This window comes from Mustela erminea, chromosome 19, assembly GCF_009829155.1.
Source record: "Mustela erminea isolate mMusErm1 chromosome 19, mMusErm1.Pri, whole genome shotgun sequence".
Taxonomy (NCBI): domain Eukaryota; kingdom Metazoa; phylum Chordata; class Mammalia; order Carnivora; family Mustelidae; genus Mustela; species Mustela erminea.
In genome coordinates, this window is record NC_045632.1 from 44,500,604 (window position 1) to 44,518,758 (window position 18,155).

Below are 18,155 nucleotides of genomic sequence, written 5' to 3' on the forward strand. Positions count from 1 at the left end.
TTCTTTCCTTCCGTCCTTCCTTCCTTCCTTCCTTATTTTATTTCTAAATAGTGGATTGATACTGATTGAAACTAAAAACTTTTTGTAAAGTTTTAAACTTTACGTTAATACATAAGAAGAAGAAGAAAACGAAGGTTGGCATGTAAGGTGTTGACAAAGCAGGTTTGCAGCCACTTTGTGTGTTCTAGATTTTTCAGTCCCTTAGCAACATGAATGTTGGCCTTATAATTTTTTTCTCTCAATATCTTTCTTCTTTGATCTAAAATTATGTCCTTGTATCTGGTGACTTTTATCAGGCAAGATCTTTAGATGTGAAGTCATTGTTACCAGAAAGAAAATGAAATACTTAAAAAGGATAACTAAGGTTGAATAGTGTTTTAGACCAGAAATGTTTCCAAATATCTGGATTGTTTTTTAAGATTATTTTCTGAACAGTCAATGGTTTACTCCTTCTCCGTTCCACTATTGGTTCACTTAAGCACACTTACAAAATGTTATAATTTGAAAAAAATAATTATGGCTTTGTTTTTAATGACTTTGTTAGGAAGCTCAACTGATTTTGCCCTGATGTTGGAAAGTTATGAAATATATTTGCATATTTAAATGCTAGGGATCACATTTTTATCTCAGAAACTCAGTTAAATACCATTTCTGTCACATATTTTAAATTATGTGGAAGGTGTTTGTTTCTTTTGAGGACTTTAAAGAATGTTTCCAATTTCAAAGCTTTCCATAAAAAGTTTAGTTAGTTCCATGTAAAGTGTTATCCCTTTTTTAAAATGGTATTTTAAGCACCAAAATGATGTGGTAATTAAAATAGTTTCTGGTTCACAAAACTAATAATTTCTGGTTCACAAAACTAGAACTATAATAGTTCTTAATTTTAAAATATAGTTTAGGTAAGGAATATATAAAATCTACACAAGTTTCTATATGTGGTATCATTTAAAAGTCCATTTTCATCTTTCTAATCAAATGAATACTTGGAAATTTTAAGATACACATGTAGGCATTATCTGCCGCTCTCCTTATCCCAGCTACTTTGAATATTTGTAGTGAACCTTAGTGATTCCATCAGTTCTTAAGAGAATATAATATACAACTTATATTCACCAGCATTACAGGCATTTGTTCTAGTTATTGGCTACTGCTAATAATAGAATTATTAGACTTAGACATAGAACACTATAGATGTGATACTTCCTTTCACTTACACATTTTAAAATTAATGTATTCTTTTGAAATTGTAAATTTTCATTAATAAATGTAGAATGGTTTTCCCTTTGGTTCACCATGCTCTCTAGTCAAAGAAAAATAAAAATTCTTATAGGTTCAAAGATAATTTTTTCATAAAAGAAAAATATGAAAAATTTATTCATGTGTTACTTATTCATGGATAAGAGAATAGTTTTAAGGAAACATTTTAAGAAAAACTTAGAGCTTTGCAAAGGATTGATAAAGGATTAAAAAGAACAAATAGACTGATGACTCAGAGGTCTATATACCCCTGAAACATAATATATTATATGTCAAGTAATTGAATTTGAATTAAAAAAAGAAAATCAAAACATTAAAATTATAAAGCTCTAAAATAGAAATACATTACAACTAATCTGCTTAGAAAATCAATTATTAAAAAAAATTTTAGGAGTTTTTGTACTTTTAATATGCAACAATGAAACATAGTCTATACATTCCTAACAGATAAAAATGGAGACTCAAAACCAAAAAAATGGGGGAACAATAGTTAACATACTTTGTTTATAACAAAGTTTATAACAACTTAAAAAAGAATATATAGATGAGGCAGGATTACATTAGCATTTTAGTTCTGTAGAAAGTCAGTTAAGCTGTTTCTTGATATTTAATGATACAGTGACTGAAAGGTCTTTGTAGATATTTTAAGTACATTTACAGTATTCCCAGTAATGTTCTTGAGTGTTTTTCTGGAATTGCTTGGGAATAAGAAATTTGTGTTTAGAAATCTAAAATGTTTTTGATATAATTCAATGTATTTTTAATAGATAATATTAAGGATTTTTTATTCTTAGTAAATTTATGGATTAATACACAAGTAATAATTTGGCTTATAGTTTCAAGAAAGAGTTATTAGCACACTCTTTGTAGAAGTAGCAAATAGTTAACTCTAAACTCTTGTTACTTCTAAACCCTTCCCTGTATCAGATAGCGCTATTATAGTGAGATGTATTTTAAGCACTTTGAGTAGTAAATCCTTTTTTTTAAACCTGATGTGTTCATCATGGGCATGTTGGTACATTTTTTGGCCAATATAACTTTAATATAATTCAACATAGTTACCAAATAGTGGCTTCCAGTAAATCAATTTAATAAGAAATTTAAATTTTTACTACATGCAAGGTACTGTTTTAGGTGTTGGGAGGGTCTAAGAAGATCAAAGAAAGGGCCCATAGTTCTCATTTTATACTTCACCTCACTTGGCATAATTATTTCACTTAGGTGATGTCTTGCTAACCAGAATGTAAAATGTTATGTGAAGGATTTTATATATCATTTTCGTCATTATCAGCATAACAGTGATGTTGTTGTAAAGAGTTTTATAGTTTTAAAAAATTGTCTTACTTGTTACAGTCTTAAAATGAGTAAGATCTTTTATAATTTAGGCTCAAACTGAGATAGGCTTTTCAAAGTAATATTTCTTAATTAAAGGATGCTTACTACTGTCTTCTGACAGAGTTTATGTTTTCAGTTTCATAGTTTTGTGCTAATGAACTTTTTTATTTAGTAAGTATATCCAGGAAACTGCAGGTAAAATATAAAAATTATTATGTTAGGTCTCCAAGTAAAATGTATAGAATATTTTAATTTATGTAGGGTATGAGATCACAGTTTGGCATACCTGTCCCAGAACAGACATTTATGTTTGATTATACCAATTGGGTTTTATAACCATGATTGCTTTGATAAGACTTGCAAGATAAAATCATATATACCTTTAAGAGCAATGCTAGGCTATGTCTTGCATATTAAATTCATGAATATCACATAACTTACTTTTGAGTTCATAATTGTTTTTCACCAGTACTTTCCATCTGTCATGGACAGGGATCCCTGAGATGTTCATATTCTGCATTCTCATGTGCATGATACTTAGATTCAAAAAGTGTGGGTGGGGGAAAGCTGCTTTATAGAAATACACGTTCACAGCATTCATGCTGCATGTTTTGTGTGTACTACTGCAAAGACTGCATGCTGCATACTTTTATTTCTCTGAGGATAAAGAACATAGGCTTATATACACACAAAAATTTAGTTTCATATTTGCCAATAGTTGGAACAGATGGAGGAATGTTATATATAATACCTTTTCTATTTTTTAAAAATAATTTTTATAGTATTTTTCAAAAAAACAAGGAAAAAACTTGTTGTTTAAACCCAAAGTGGCTACAAATCAGCTCCTAAACTGTCACTGACATTAGCATCTAGATTTTGTAGTTCTTACAAATCTTTTAAAATATTTATTTACTAAGAAAACATTGCATTAATGCATGATATGAAATTGATAAATTTTTCTTTAAATTGGAATGCAGTTTAAAGTGACTGAATTTTCCAATTTCAGCTACTGCATTTGACAAGGATACAAACTGGAAAATGGAACTGGTATCATCTAATTGCTCTAGGTTCTTTGACTTATGGTAGCTTGGAATAATATTTCCATATGACATTATGTAGATCACATCATTAATGGCTGATATTAATTACTGTGCTCTTCAGCCTTGACAGCAGTGAAAGATTATTGGTGAATTTAGCTCTTCAAATGACTTAAGTGTTCTGGTACATGTTTTTAATTTAAAAATAGATCTTTGGCACTTGGCTTTTGATTATCTGAACACTGGTGTTCTTACATTCACTGTTTGCAGTATAATTGACAAGAATATTGCAATTCCAATGACTGCACATTGGTTTTAAGTTTTTTCCTGCCACTTTACACAGTGGCACACTTGGCTATAGATAAAAACTAATTTTAGATTTAAACATATTTGTTAGTTCTCTGTCACATGTTAACCTATTTTTAGTTTTGTGTGTGTATGATTATGAACCTTTCCATATCTCATACAAGATCAAACGGTATTTCTAAAATTTTAGAACTGACAACTTCCAACCTTAACATTATTAGTGTGTGTTTAAGGTTGTGCCATAAAGGATTAAAGTACTAGTATTTTTCAACAAGCTGTTCTGCCAGTTGCCACATGTTTTATAAAGATCTACTTAATTCTTTTTTTGCTAGGCATAACAAATAAATGGCTTTGTAAGAGACCTTTTTATATAAACTGATTCTAGTGCTTCCCCAGCACTAGAATTTTTTGTTTAAAATTTTCTGTTAGGCTTCAGTCAATAAAAGTTATTGTTACTTGTATTAAGAAATTCCCTTAATAGTTAAAATCAAGCAGGCCCTTTAAAGAGAGAGGAAATGAATAGGGGAGCCAGTTGCTGAGTGTGTACCAAGTACTTTGTGAAAGAAATCCATCCAATAATCAGTCCTTACTCTACTTTTCATTCTGCCATTAAGGATGGATTTATTTATTTTAGGTATTATGGTTTTGAACGGCCATTTCCAACTTCTGTATACCCTTAGTGATTGACTTCCCTATCTTTCACTGCCCAGCATAGTCCAAATCAAACCTTTTCACTTTTATTCTAGATTTTACAACAATCATAGTGACGGTACCAGTTCCATTTTGCCTCCAATTCAGTTGATTATATATTTTTTCTATTTATTTCTCATTTTATAATTGATATCTGGAATAATCAATCAGCAGCTCTTTTCTCATTTATTTTCTCATATTTTTATTCCAGGATTTGCCTCTGAAGCAGGGAGTGTCTGCATTAAAAATGACCTGTAGTTCTCTGCTTCATAGGTTAGAAACTTATTTTAATATTTTGTGGCTAAGCACAGTCCCACTTTTCAAATTCTATAATGGATTATTTAATTGGCATTGAATGTGGACCACAAACATATATTTCATATCGGGGTTTTCTTTATTATTTTAAATGATTAAAATTCAACAAGAACATCCAGCTGAGGCAATAAAAGCTTTATTCTTGCTTTACAACTTAAAACATTAAACTAGATTTTTAAAAATCTATCAATTATAACACAAGTAAAATATTACTATTTGGGCATTTTTTAAAATTGCATTTTTTAGGCCTTGTATTGCTTGAAGCCTTTATATTCTAAAACTTAACCAAATTCCAACTATTCATTTTGGGGAAAAACAATCAGTTCACGAATCACATTTTCAATGGGACTGCTAGCCAGCATAGGTGAAAATATGTATAGTGTATTTACTCTTAAATTGTACACCGCAGATGCTTCTTCAGCTCCCTCCTCTTCCTCCATGGGCGGTGCTTGCAGCTCCTTTACCACCTCTTCCAGCCCTACCATTTATTCTACCTCAGTCACCGACAGCAAGGCTATGCAAGTGGAGAGCTGCTCCTCAGCCTTGGGGGTAAGTAACAGAGGGGTAAGTGAAAAGCAGTTAACCAGTAACACAGTTCAGCAGCATCCATCAACACCGAAGAGGCACACAGTCTTGTACATCTCACCACCACCTGAGGACTTGCTGGATAACAGTCGGATGTCCTGCCAGGATGAGGGGTGTGGATTGGAATCAGAGCAGAGCTGCAGTATGTGGATGGAGGATTCCCCCTCCAACTTCAGTAACATGAGCACCAGTTCCTACAATGATAACACTGAGGTACCTCGTAAATCACGAAAACGAAATCCAAAGCAGAGGCCGGGGGTCAAACGACGAGATTGTGAAGAATCTAATATGGATATATTTGATGCCGACAGTGCCAAAGCACCTCACTATGTGCTTTCTCAGCTTACCACGGACAACAAAGGCAACTCAAAAGCAGGAAATGGGTTGGTATTCACATTTTTTAAAGTTCTATCACCATTGTGCAAAACAAAACAAAAAATAAATAAATTATTCCCAGTTTTTGTAGTTGTTCAACCCAAGTGTGCATATAAAGCAAAGATACTGATTTTATCATTGAAATACATGAAAATTCAAACTTAAAATTACCAAGTTTCACTAGAGGAAAACATATTAATAGATTTTAGCAATAGGTATCTTATTCTGGGTATGATTAGTAGAAAATAATCTGTTTTGAAATAACCTTTAAATTTCAAATGGATTTAAAAATATTTTTACTCAGACAAATAGCTTGAGTGAAATGGCCCTAGTTGACTCAAAACATTTGAAAAGGGCTAATTTGTGTTCTCTCATGTTGTCTCCTGATTTGGTTCAACCCATTTCCATTTCTATGAGGATTTTAGACTTTTTTCTTTTGATGAAAACAAGAAAAAACTAAATTGATGGTTTGATTCCTATCATTTAGATTCATGTATTTATTTTAAGCCTTTTCTTTGATACATTGTGCTGACATTTAAAAAAAATATATATCACTAATTGTTTTTCCTCTTTTTCTGGGTTTATGTATTAGAAGGGTGATAGAACAGATCATGGTACATGTTTGAGTTTTCATTCATCTGTGCCAGTTCACAACACTCACTATAAATATATCTGAAAATAAATATATTTCAGTGGCTATAGTATAGGGTACTGTGACTTATTTTTAACTTTAATTCCTTTAGTACTTTTATTATATTTAATTCCTACACTTTTTAAATTAGATTTTCCTGTAATACATTCAACATAATTTGATAAAATTTAATTCAGTGGATTTTGAGAGATTACTTTTTTGGGAGGCAGAATATGGTTCTTTAGTTGATCCAGAACCTCCTACAATTTCAGTTTGTTACAAAGAGTGATGGAGAAGCTTTAGGTTGGTTTGCTACTTCATGACTTCATTCTTACCTTTTAAGTTAGATATCTGGTTGAGTATTATAGAGAATATTTTTAATGTTTATTAAACTTGTTCTTAGTCTGTCAGTACATTTTTTACGTCATTTATCTACTATTTACCTAACATTTAAGCATAATAATTCTATACTGTTTTCTCCTCTCATTTAGAACTCCTTTGGAGTGATATAGTTAGATAAAAATAAACATTTAAATGTTTTTTCTTTTTAGAAAGTCCAGATTAGGAAATTATCTTAAAAAAAGCAAACAACAAGATATACCCTTTCCTAAAATGTTGCCATTAGCAGAGTCAATTCTAGAACATAGTACCTTTAAAATAATGCTCTGAAACATAGTAGCACAGATTTAAAAGGCTCATGTATATCAGTCATTAAATATGGGTATTTATTTGGGCTTCGATGCAGAAAAATTTTTTTAAGTTCCAGAAGAGAGATTTTCATTTTTATATTGAAATAAATGTTAACGGTCCAAATGAAGAACAAATAAAAATTTGTCAATAGGGTTAGTCAACACACATGGTTTGCAGTTCCTATTAAAGAGAGTATCTTGACCTACATCTTTTCTGCTTCTGCTTTTGTATGATAGATATATCTTAGAAATGATTTGAGGTTACCCAGGGAAGGTATAATAACATTTGTCAAGACAAAATCTCTCATGAAATAATTCATGGAACAGAAACTCATCAAGCAGCAGAAGAAATGTCCAGCTTCTTAGGTAATGGAAAAATATTTGGCACTAGCAAATAGAAATGATGGAAGAAGTTTTCATTTTGAATTTGTAAGAACTATATCAAGGAGAGGATAAAACCTTAAATAAATATATAGAAAAGTAGGCTTTTCAAAACAGTTATTAAGAGGATCTCAGACTAACATCCTATATTCTTCAAAATGAAAGGTGTTAGAAACATGAAAGAAATTTATAAATCTTTTCAGGAATAAGGTATATTTAGCCTTAGATCTAATGTGTCATAAATTTATAATTTGTATAATGCTACACTATAGGAAATACAGTCTCAAAATATGTTGTAACAGCAGTTTGTTGATTTTCAAGATGAAAATACAACTTTTGTATAGTTAAAATGTTATATAAAAGAGTTTGTTAAGAAAACAAAATCATTTGAAAAGGAACTACTTAGTATTTAAACATTTCTAGCCATGTCATTCTTAAATTCTTCAACTAAACATCCTGAGAATCAGTAGCCCTATGTCTCTTCATAGATATTTCTAGAAATTAAGACATTATGTCATCCTCATTAGGCACTTTGTAATGGAAGTTATTTTTTTGTGATATAGACAACCAGAAGGATATGTAACCCAAAGGAATTAGAATGTCATCTTAAGACTTCTGAAGAGTAGGCCTGAACAGTGGATTTACCTTTTACATGTCATTTAAAAGTAAAATCCCATTAAATCTATTTAAAAGTAAAATTCCCAATTAACTGCTCCTCTCTTGTTTGTTCTTCAGACATCATGCCTTAAAAATTAGTAATTTCATTGACTACTTTTCCAAGAATTAGTTGACATTTTCTTTGTTTTATGTGTCTAAAGACCTATATCTATATATATGTGTGTGTGTGTATATATATATACATATATATATATTCCATCTTTACATTTGAGCCTTAGAGGATAAAGATAATTTTTTTTGTTTTTGTTTTTGTTTTAAGATTTTATTTATATATCAGAGAGAGAGAGAGCGAGCACAGGCAGACAGAGGCAGAGGGAGAAGCAGGCTCCCTGCCGAGCAAGGAGCCCGATGCGGGACTCGATCCCAGGATGCTGGGATCATGACCTGAGCTGACGGCAGCTGCTTAACCAACTGAGCCACCCAGGTGTCCCGAGGATAAAGATAGTTTTGAGGGCTTTTAAAAGTATCATTTCAGAAGTTGTTTAGTTACATGGACTGTTCTTCTTTAAGAATATGTATACTTGTCAACTCACTTAGCAGTCTTCATCCCAAATGAAAGATTTTGTTTTACTGAAATAGTAAAACTCGTTTTCATCTGTTTATCCTCATAAATATTAGCTTGGCTAGCATAAGTGAATATAAAAACTATATCTTGTAGTTTATTGACATATGCTAAATTTTCCTTGTATTTCAAACTAAGTGTTCCCTTTTCTTATTATAAGATTAATAGGTATTAATTACAAACACTTGGAAAAATGCAGAAAATTAGGAGAAGATAAATAAGCCATAATCTAGTCACTCTATAGAACTGCTTTTAGCATTTTGCTATATTTTCTTTTTAACGAATATTTGGGGAGTATTTTTACATAGTTTCTGTAAGTGAATATTTTTGCTTTGATTTAAAAATAGGTAAAAAATGATATCATTGTAGGTTTTCATAGATAAGAGCAAATGTATTGAGAGCACATTGTATTGAAAGCAAATGTTTGAATTTCTACCCAGAACGATGAAAATAGGATTTGTTGCCCATTGTTCCAGTTTCAACTCTTTGATTCGTAGAATTTATTCTTCTAGGGCCTTTTAAATGACTTACACAGGTAATCTTTGACTTATGTCTGTCAAACTTAAATAAATATGGTATTCCTTGGCCAGTTAGGATCCAGTCTTTCTCATCTTAATATTATAATAGATACTCTTTTTTTCTTCTCCTTTCCTTTCTTTGTTCCTTGTTTTTTCCTATTTGCTTTCAATAACGACTATTTTCTTAGCACCTTTGGTTTTAGGAATTGTGCAAGGTTCAGGGAATATGAAGATGGTGGAGCACAGTACTAGCCCTCAGAACTCTCCTACTTACCTTGTCAGTGTTAGTGCATTCCTTTGCATTCCTTCTTTTCTCCATTCTTCTTTCCCTTTCCTAGCCATGAGTTTCACCCCAGTCCCTAGTTCCATTGAGAATATGGTATTTCCTCCTTTAGTTATTGATAATAGAGGCAACAACTTGGTTAGAGATGAAGGGTTAAACATTAGGGCCATTTTTAAGGCTTCTTAGCCACCATTGCTCTTCTTTGTTTGATTCATAATGTTCCTCCTGGGACCTATTTGTTTTTGGAGATTTTTGTCCATAGTCATCTCTTGGCTCCTGTATTTTCAATGTGAGTCATACAGAAAGTGTTATAGGCCATGACATTTTATTTTATTTTATTTTAAAGATTTATCTATTCATTTGGGGGGGTGCAGAGAAGAGGGCGAGAATCTGAAACAGATTACCTGCTGAGCACAGAGCCCGATACAGAGTTGATCTCAGGAACCTGAGACCTGAGCCCAAACCAAATCCAACCTTAACTGACTGAACCACCCAGGAGCCCCCCTGACTCTTTTTTAAAATACCCTTGGATAGGGGTGCCTGGGTGGTTCAGTCAGTTAACTGTCTGCTTTTGGCTCAGGTCATGATCCCAGGGTCCTGGGATTGAGCCCCATCTAAGGCTCCCCGCTCCCTGCTCAGCCAGGAGTCTGCTTCTCTCTCTCCCTCTGCCCCTCCCCCTGCTTATGCTCTCTCTCTCTCTCTCTCTCTCTTACTCACTCTCTCTCAAGTAAATGAATAACATCTTTTAAAAAAATGTACATGGATAATTTTAAGTCTATTTTAGAACTAATAGTATTGTTTTGTGTTTGTCATATTTGCAGTGCTTCAGATTAAATGTATTGACCTAAAGTCCTAACCACCGTTTGAAATATTTTTCTTTGAACATACATTCCACATAGCAAATGCATGAAATACAGTTTTAAATACAGTTTTAAAGAAATAACAGTTTTAAAGAATAGATTTCCTATCTGTAAAGCCCAGTTATAAAGATTTTATATGCTAAGGACTTTAATTATTTAATCACAAATATAAATACTCTGAAAAATTACACTTCTAAGAAAGTTTAGAGTAAATCTAGTTTCCCAATACAAATTGGGTTACTGATATTTTATAATTTTTTCAGAAAAATTACTGAGAAAGATCTCCAAAAGAATATGTATGCTACATGTAGTTTTAATTGTTTTATTAAGGCCTTCTGTTTATTTCTTTTTGCTACCCCCACATATCTTTTGCCTTGCAAGTCTGATCAGAAAATAATGGTAGTTAATCTTGTAGCTTTAAAATTTGTTTTGATTGAAGTGCCATGTGAAAGGTTATAATGACATCAGCTATTCTCTTACCTGTTAGTCCTGGCTTATTACATTCAGTCTTCCTTCCCATCACACATATGCATTTTTTATTTTGGCCTTGTATAGTTAAATTTTATTTAAAACTTTTAAGAGATACTTTGCTTATGGAATGTATCTTCCTTTAGGCTGTATTGTCAGTAAGATAATTAATTGCTTTTAATGTTACTGCCTATTCTGTTTCTTCCTTTATCTTAGATGACTTTTGTAGAAAAAACTCATTTTGATACTTTTTCCATGTTGTGCTTTGACTTCTCAGAACACTGGAAAACCAAAAAGGAAGTGGAGTAAAGAAGAGCCCTATGTTGTGTGGACAGTATCCTGTTAAAAGTGAAGGAAAGGAGTTGAAGATAGTTGTACAGCCTGAGACCCAGCACCGAGCTCGGTACCTGACTGAGGGTAGCCGTGGCTCAGTAAAAGACAGAACACAGCAAGGCTTTCCTACAGTAAAGGTACTTATTTTATTTTTCAGTATACAAAGAATTTCTCCAGTTTCGTTTTTAACCAGCAAAAGCTGCCTACAATAGAATAGTAGAATTATTAGATATATATAATGGAACTTAAAGCAAAAGTCTAACTAGATTGTAAGCCCAATATTGTTATTTTTATTTCATTTGAATTTTAGCTTAGATGAAAGAGGAAATAAGAATGTATTCTGATAAATATTGGAAAATCGTGAATTAAGTTCTCCTTACATTTGACATTGGTAGCAACTGTATTCACTTCTTCCCAAACTTAATATTTAAGAAGATATTTTAAAGTGGATTCAAAGAAATATTGTAGAAATTATTATGAGCTTGGAAAATCAGATTTTGAGATGGCTAAAGAAATCAGGACTGTTCATCTCAGAAAAGAATTGGTTGAAAATAATTTAAGTCTTCGTTTAAGAGTTAGGATATTGGGACACCTGGGTGGCTCAGTTGGTTAAGCAGCTGCCTTCAGCTCAGATCATGATCCCAGGGCCCTGGGATCGAGCCCCACATCAGGCTCCCTGCTCAGTGGGGAGCCTACTTCTCCCTCTCCCTCTGCTTCTCTGCCTGCTTGTACTCTCTTACTCTGTCAAATAAATGAATAAAATCTATGTTTTAAAAAAAGGATTAGGATATCATTGGTGCATGGGTGGCTCTGATGGTTAAGCATCTGCCTTCGGCTCAGGTCATGATCCTAGGGTTCTGCAGTTGAGTCCCACATTGGGCTCCCTGCTCAGTAGGGAGACTGCTTCTCCCTCTGCCTCTCTCTCTGAGTCTGTCATGAATAAATAAATAAAATCTTTAAAAAAAAATAGGATATCAACTGGATCTTCATCTTTTCAGAATTTAGACTAAAAGAAAAAAGAAGCTTAAATTTCAGCACCTGGGAAACTTTGTTAGAATATTTCTCTTTGAAGACAAACCAAAAAGTAGTTGGGTGGGGAATATTTAATAAGTGTTTCTGTTTCTTATAAAACATTAAACAGGGAGGAATTTTGGCATAGTAAATTCATGTTAAATGCAGTTTGTGAAAATGTTAGTTGAACAGTATTCAGTTGGACTGCCTTTCATTTTAAATTTTAATAAAATATGGTAGAATCTTGGGGTCAGGAAACCTGTCCGTGGCCATTTATAAGGTTGGTTAATATTCAACAACATCATTCTTTATCCCTCTGCTACTCTTCACACCAACCCATCCTTAGTCCCTCATACTCAGGACAAATAATAGGTGAATAAGAAATTTCAGTTATGCTTTCTGTAAATATTTGTCTTAACGAGAAGTGTTGATAGTTTGGTGAGTATTTTTAACCCAATTGCTCTGACTTTATGCTTTAAGTACTCTCTGGTCAGAAGTATTATTAGATTGTCTAACTGTGATAGGGAGTGAATTGCCCGACCTCAAAAGTTTAACAAATTCAACAAATTCAACAAATATGCACCCCTTTATGTGCCAGACACTGTTCTAGGTACTGTTAGTGGTTTGAGTAGATTGTTTATTTATCTGCTTATTTCCCTTGTTTTGATATCTTTTCACAGAGATAGAGCCATACTGGGTTAGAAAAGATGTATGAATTTTTTAAAGCCTTTTGGTATACAGGTTATATGTGACTTTATGCATTCTGTATTAGCTCTTTCAGTGTTTAACTATATATAAACATGAACAAAAATCTGCATTGGAAACATTTTTCCCCAAATGCTGTTTTAAATATTTATTTATTCTTCACCATACAAATTATAATTTATGAAGGCTTGTTAGAGACCTGAAAGGACCCATAGACCCTGGTCTAAACTAACAGTTTTCAAACCATAATTTTTTTTTAAGATTTTATTTATTTATTTGACAGAGAGATCACAAGTAGGCAGAGGGGCAGGCAGAGGGGCAGGGGGGCCGAAGCAGGGTCCCCACTGAGCAGAGAGCCCCATGCGGGGCTTGATCCCAGGACCCTGAGATCATGACCTGAGCTAAAGGCTTAACCGACTGAGCCACGCAGGCACCCCCAAACTATAATGTTTTGGCCCATGATTTCATGATGGTGTTTGTGTCTATCTAATCTATGCAGATGAGCCCCATTTCCCTTTTATTTATATAGGAGCACTTCAGACACCTTCCTATTTACTATTAAAAGAGTTAAAAAATTCAGTATTTATATTCATTTGATGGTAATATTAATGATGCCAGTAAAACAATTTAGTGAATTTTCCATTAGTGATGGTGGTAAATTTTAAATAATCCGCATGCTTTGGCATAAATTTATAAATACCTAAAGGACTGTGTATTCATTTGCATCTAGTTGTACAAATTAATTATAAATGGTAATTTATCATTAAACATATAAATTTTCCTCAAAGTGTGATTATTTCAGAATTAAAACTTACGATTTCCTACAGAAACTTAGCCAACTCTCCTTTTTATGAAAATGTTGTACTTTTGTTTTTCTTGAGGATTTAAATTATTTCCTTATTGTTATCCCGTTATAGGACTTGGTCTTAAGTGTTTGATTGGACAATTAGATTATTTGAAAGGCTAATTTATGTTCCATGTTATCTCACTCCAGCTGGAAGGCCATAATGAGCCCGTAGTGTTGCAAGTGTTTGTGGGTAATGACTCTGGTCGAGTGAAACCACATGGATTTTATCAGGCCTGCAGGGTTACTGGGCGAAATACAACTCCCTGTAAAGAAGTGGACATTGAAGGCACTACTGTTATAGAAGTTGGTCTTGATCCAAGCAACAACATGACACTGGCGTAAGTACTTACTATAAAAAAATGTTTCAGTATACATTACACTTTTGCAGGGGGCTCAAAATAATTTTAGTTTTTAGTGTAAAAATAATAAGACTTTGAATATTTTATTAAAATGTTTTAAACATTTACAAATACAGAAATAGATTATTGCAGAATGGTAATAGGTTAAAATGGACTCTTTTTGCCCTTTGCCGTGGAATTCCCATGATGAAAGGCAAGGAAATAAAAGCCAGGTGGAATGCTGACTTTTAAAAAAATAATATGGACTTACTTTTTGGAATTAATAAAAGTAATGTTAAAAAATAAAAATTACAAACAATTTGATTTGCTCTCCTAAATTCTGCCTTTTCTCCCCCCCTAAATTCTGCTTTCTTAGTGTTTGCATTAGAAACTTTGATAAACCATTCGTGGTACCTTGACCCATCTTGATGTGAAAAAGCATATTGTGTTTATTTCACCTTCTGTGTTTATTTTCTTATATTAAAAAAGAGTATGTTTTTTCATCTTATGGATTTTCATTGCCAAAAAAAATATTAGAAGTGTTAATGATTTAAATTAAAAAAATTTTTCCCTTAAGCCTTTTGCTAAGGTCTTTTAATTCTAAAGTTGAACCATAACAGCAGCAGATATATTGAAAAGGGGTAGACTTATATTGTAATTATTTGTATTAGATAGCCAATGACATTTCTGTATTTAATTCTGAGTTTCCTTTTGAAAGCCATTTTGAATAGGTTAGTAAGAGGTTAATTGGAAAGGAAAATTTTGAAAAATATTTAGTAAAGACTTATTTTTTAACTTTTGAAAATTGTAAAAATAAACATATGTAGTAGAAGAAAGGAAGGAAGTTACTGGTTATAAAAATAGTGCTTATTCACTATAAGTCAAATACAGAACAATAAAAAATAATAAAAATGAATAAGGAAAAACTAAAAACATACCTCTAAAAAGCCAACTTCCCAGAAATAACCACTTTTTTTTTTTTTTGAGAGAGACAGAGTAAGCAAACAAGAGAGAGAACACAAGCTGGAGGAGGGGCAGAGGGAGAGGGAGAAACAGGCTTCCCTCTAAGCAGAGAGCCGAATATAGGGCTCTGTCCTAGGGTCCTGGGATCATGACCTGAGCCAAAGGCAGCCGCTTAACCAACTGAGCCACCCAAGTGCCCAGTAACCACTATTTTGATATGTATCTTTCCATTCTTTTTTTCTGGTAACATTGAAATAATACTGTACCCATTGTTTTGTAACCTTGCTTTCACTTACCATCAGCATATTCCATATAGTAAATATTATCTTATAGCATATTTTTTTATAGCATATATTTTAATGGCTATATAGTGTTCTATTCTTTTGGAGACAGTTGCTAGGTTTGTGTGTGTGTGTGTTTTGTTTTTTGTTTTTTGTTTTTTTAGTAAAATTCATTCCTTTTATTTTAATATATGAATTTGCAAAAATAGAGGATGCACTTATTTTTTTTTTTGAATGGAAGTTCGGGTGCCAGACTGGCTCTTAATGTCAGCATTGCGAATTTGAGCCCCACACTGGGTATAGAGCATGCTTTAAAAAAAATAAATTAAGGGGCACCTGGGTGGCTCAGCCAGTTAAGTGTCTGCCTTCAGCTCAGGGCATGATCCCAGGGTCCTGGGATTGAGCCCCTGCTCAATGGGGATTGTGACTCTCCCTCTCTTTCTCTCTCTCCCCTGCTTATTCTATCTCCAATAAATAAATACAATCTTTAAAAAAAAAAATAGAAAAAATAAATTAAATTTTTTTTTAAAAGATTTTATTTGTTTATTTGACAAACAGAGATCACAGTAGACAGAGAGGCAGGCAGAGAGAGAGAGGGAAGCAGGCTCCCTGCTGAACAGAAAGCCCGATGCGGGACTCCATCCCAGGACCCTGAGATCATGACCTGAGCCGAAGGCAGCGGCTTAACCCACTGAGCCACCCAGGCGCCCGAAAAAATAAATTAAAAATTTTAAATGGTAAAAGTATCTCTTATAAACCCTTATGTTCAGATTTTGAAATAGTGATTTTGCTTTACTATTTTTCCACTATTATTATGAATGAAAATTCGACAAGAATTATGAATATTCAGAATTCACCCTTCCATACTTTTTAAATTTGGAAATTTATGATTGTATTACATTTTCAAAAAATTAATAATTAAATTAAAAAAAATTTTTTAAAGAAACTTATTTGGGGCACATGGGTGGCTCAGTTATTAAAGCATCCGACTCTTGATTTCAGCTCAGGTCCTGATCTTAGGGTTGTATGGCTGAGGCCCTGTGTCAGGCTCCACACTATGCGTGAAACCTGCTTAGGAAGATTCATTCTCTCTCACTCTTGCTCTCGCTCTCGCTCTCCACCCCTCTCTCCCCTCCCTGCTCCTCCCCCCCCCCGCCAAAAAAGAGGCATATTTGGTTAAGAATATTGTACTGTTTATAAAACAGAAAATATCAGTTAATGTCTTTTTCTTTGTGTGTTAGGGTGGACTGCGTAGGGATATTGAAATTGAGGAATGCTGATGTTGAAGCCAGAATAGGAATTGCTGGTTCCAAGAAAAAAAGCACTCGTGCCAGATTGGTTTTTAGAGTTAATATCACGAGGAAAGATGGCTCCACTTTGACACTGCAAACACCCTCTTCTCCGATTTTATGTAGTAAGTAAGAAAATGTGTATTGAATTTTTTTGTTTGTTTTCTGTTAATTTGCAGACATCTCTAAATTTCAGATGTATCATATGTTCTAGCTTGTGATCTTGCAAAACTTGAAACATTTTAAAAAGCTATAGTCCAATTTTCTAGACTAAAAGGTGGATAATATCAAATAAAATTCTAAAGGTGTATAGTATTTTATAGTTCCCTATTATCCCATACTGATTTTAAAAGTAATTTGAGGGGACGCCTGGCTGACTCATTCGCTGGAGAGTGTGACTCTTGATCTCGGGGTCATGTATTCAAGCCCCCCACACTGGATATGGAGCCCGCTTAGAATTTTTTTTTTTTTAAAGTACTTTAGGGGCACCTGGGTGGCACAGTTGGTTAAGCTTCCAATTCTTGATAACAGCTCAGGTCTTGATCCTCACGGTCATGAGTTCAAGCCCCGTTGTTGGGCTCCATGCTTAAGAAAATGTACTCTGAATGGTTGACTTGAAGTAAATTATAAATCCAAAGGATTTTTTTTTGTGTATCTTTATTGTGTGGTAAATTGCTGTGATCCTAAGTCTATTTTCTATTAGAACATAAGAAACACTAAGGTAAGCAGAACTTTGTGAATGAATATACAGTAGTTGGGAGTTCTGATTACAAATTATGGCATTAAATTACAGTGTTGGGAAGTGGGAAATAAGATTCTTACTTTGCTCAACTTGGCTTACCTTGTATGGATTCCATTCTATAGTTGATGAAACTGAGACTTATAGAGATTAAATAACTCCTTCAAGGTCATACAGCTAGCAAATAGTAAGACTAGGATTCAAAGCCTCTGCTTTTAACCACTATGCTCTTTTGTCATTATAATCACTTAGAATGGCAATGCTGAAACCAAGTTTAAACAATTCATTTCATCCTAACCATAGCCTCTGGGTTATGGTTAAGACTATGGTTAAAGAAAGAGATTATGTTAATGAACCATTTCCCCTACCTAGGAGATTTATTGGTGTAGTTTAGATTTTTTATGAATTAATATAAATCTCAGTTCATATTGGGGGATTTTCCTTGAATACCTAAATTGTCCATTTCTTTTTGTAGAAGTCATTTATTATGGAGGTGTGGAATATTTATTTTTATTCCTCTAGTTGACTATTTGTCACTCTTCATCTGCTTAGAGAAACTGGATTCGATAACAGGAACAATACCTTCTTTGAAAGAAAGGAGTACCAAAGAGGATGTGGTCTTGCCATTCGTGACAACACAGATGAATCTACAGTGTTAATGTCAATATTACTTTTCACA

General features: G+C 33.1%; 1 protein-coding gene across 6 annotated transcripts in view; it reads left to right on the forward strand.

Annotated features, from left to right (window-relative positions):
* NFAT5 (nuclear factor of activated T cells 5) overlaps window positions 1-18,155 on the forward strand; it is a 114,544-nt gene that overhangs the window by 58,245 nt on the left and 38,144 nt on the right. For 2 of the 6 annotated variants that reach the window (XM_032326476.1, XM_032326477.1), the window contains 4 exons: window positions 5,350-5,908; window positions 11,248-11,440; window positions 14,014-14,204; window positions 16,690-16,862. In XM_032326476.1, the coding sequence (XP_032182367.1) occupies window positions 5,350-5,908; window positions 11,248-11,440; window positions 14,014-14,204; window positions 16,690-16,862 (1,116 nt within the window). Of the gene's footprint in view, window positions 1-4,836; window positions 4,899-5,349; window positions 5,909-11,247; window positions 11,441-14,013; window positions 14,205-16,689; window positions 16,863-18,155 lie in introns of those variants that run through there. The other 4 variants (XM_032326479.1, XM_032326478.1, XM_032326481.1 and 1 more) reach the window with 4 other exon arrangements.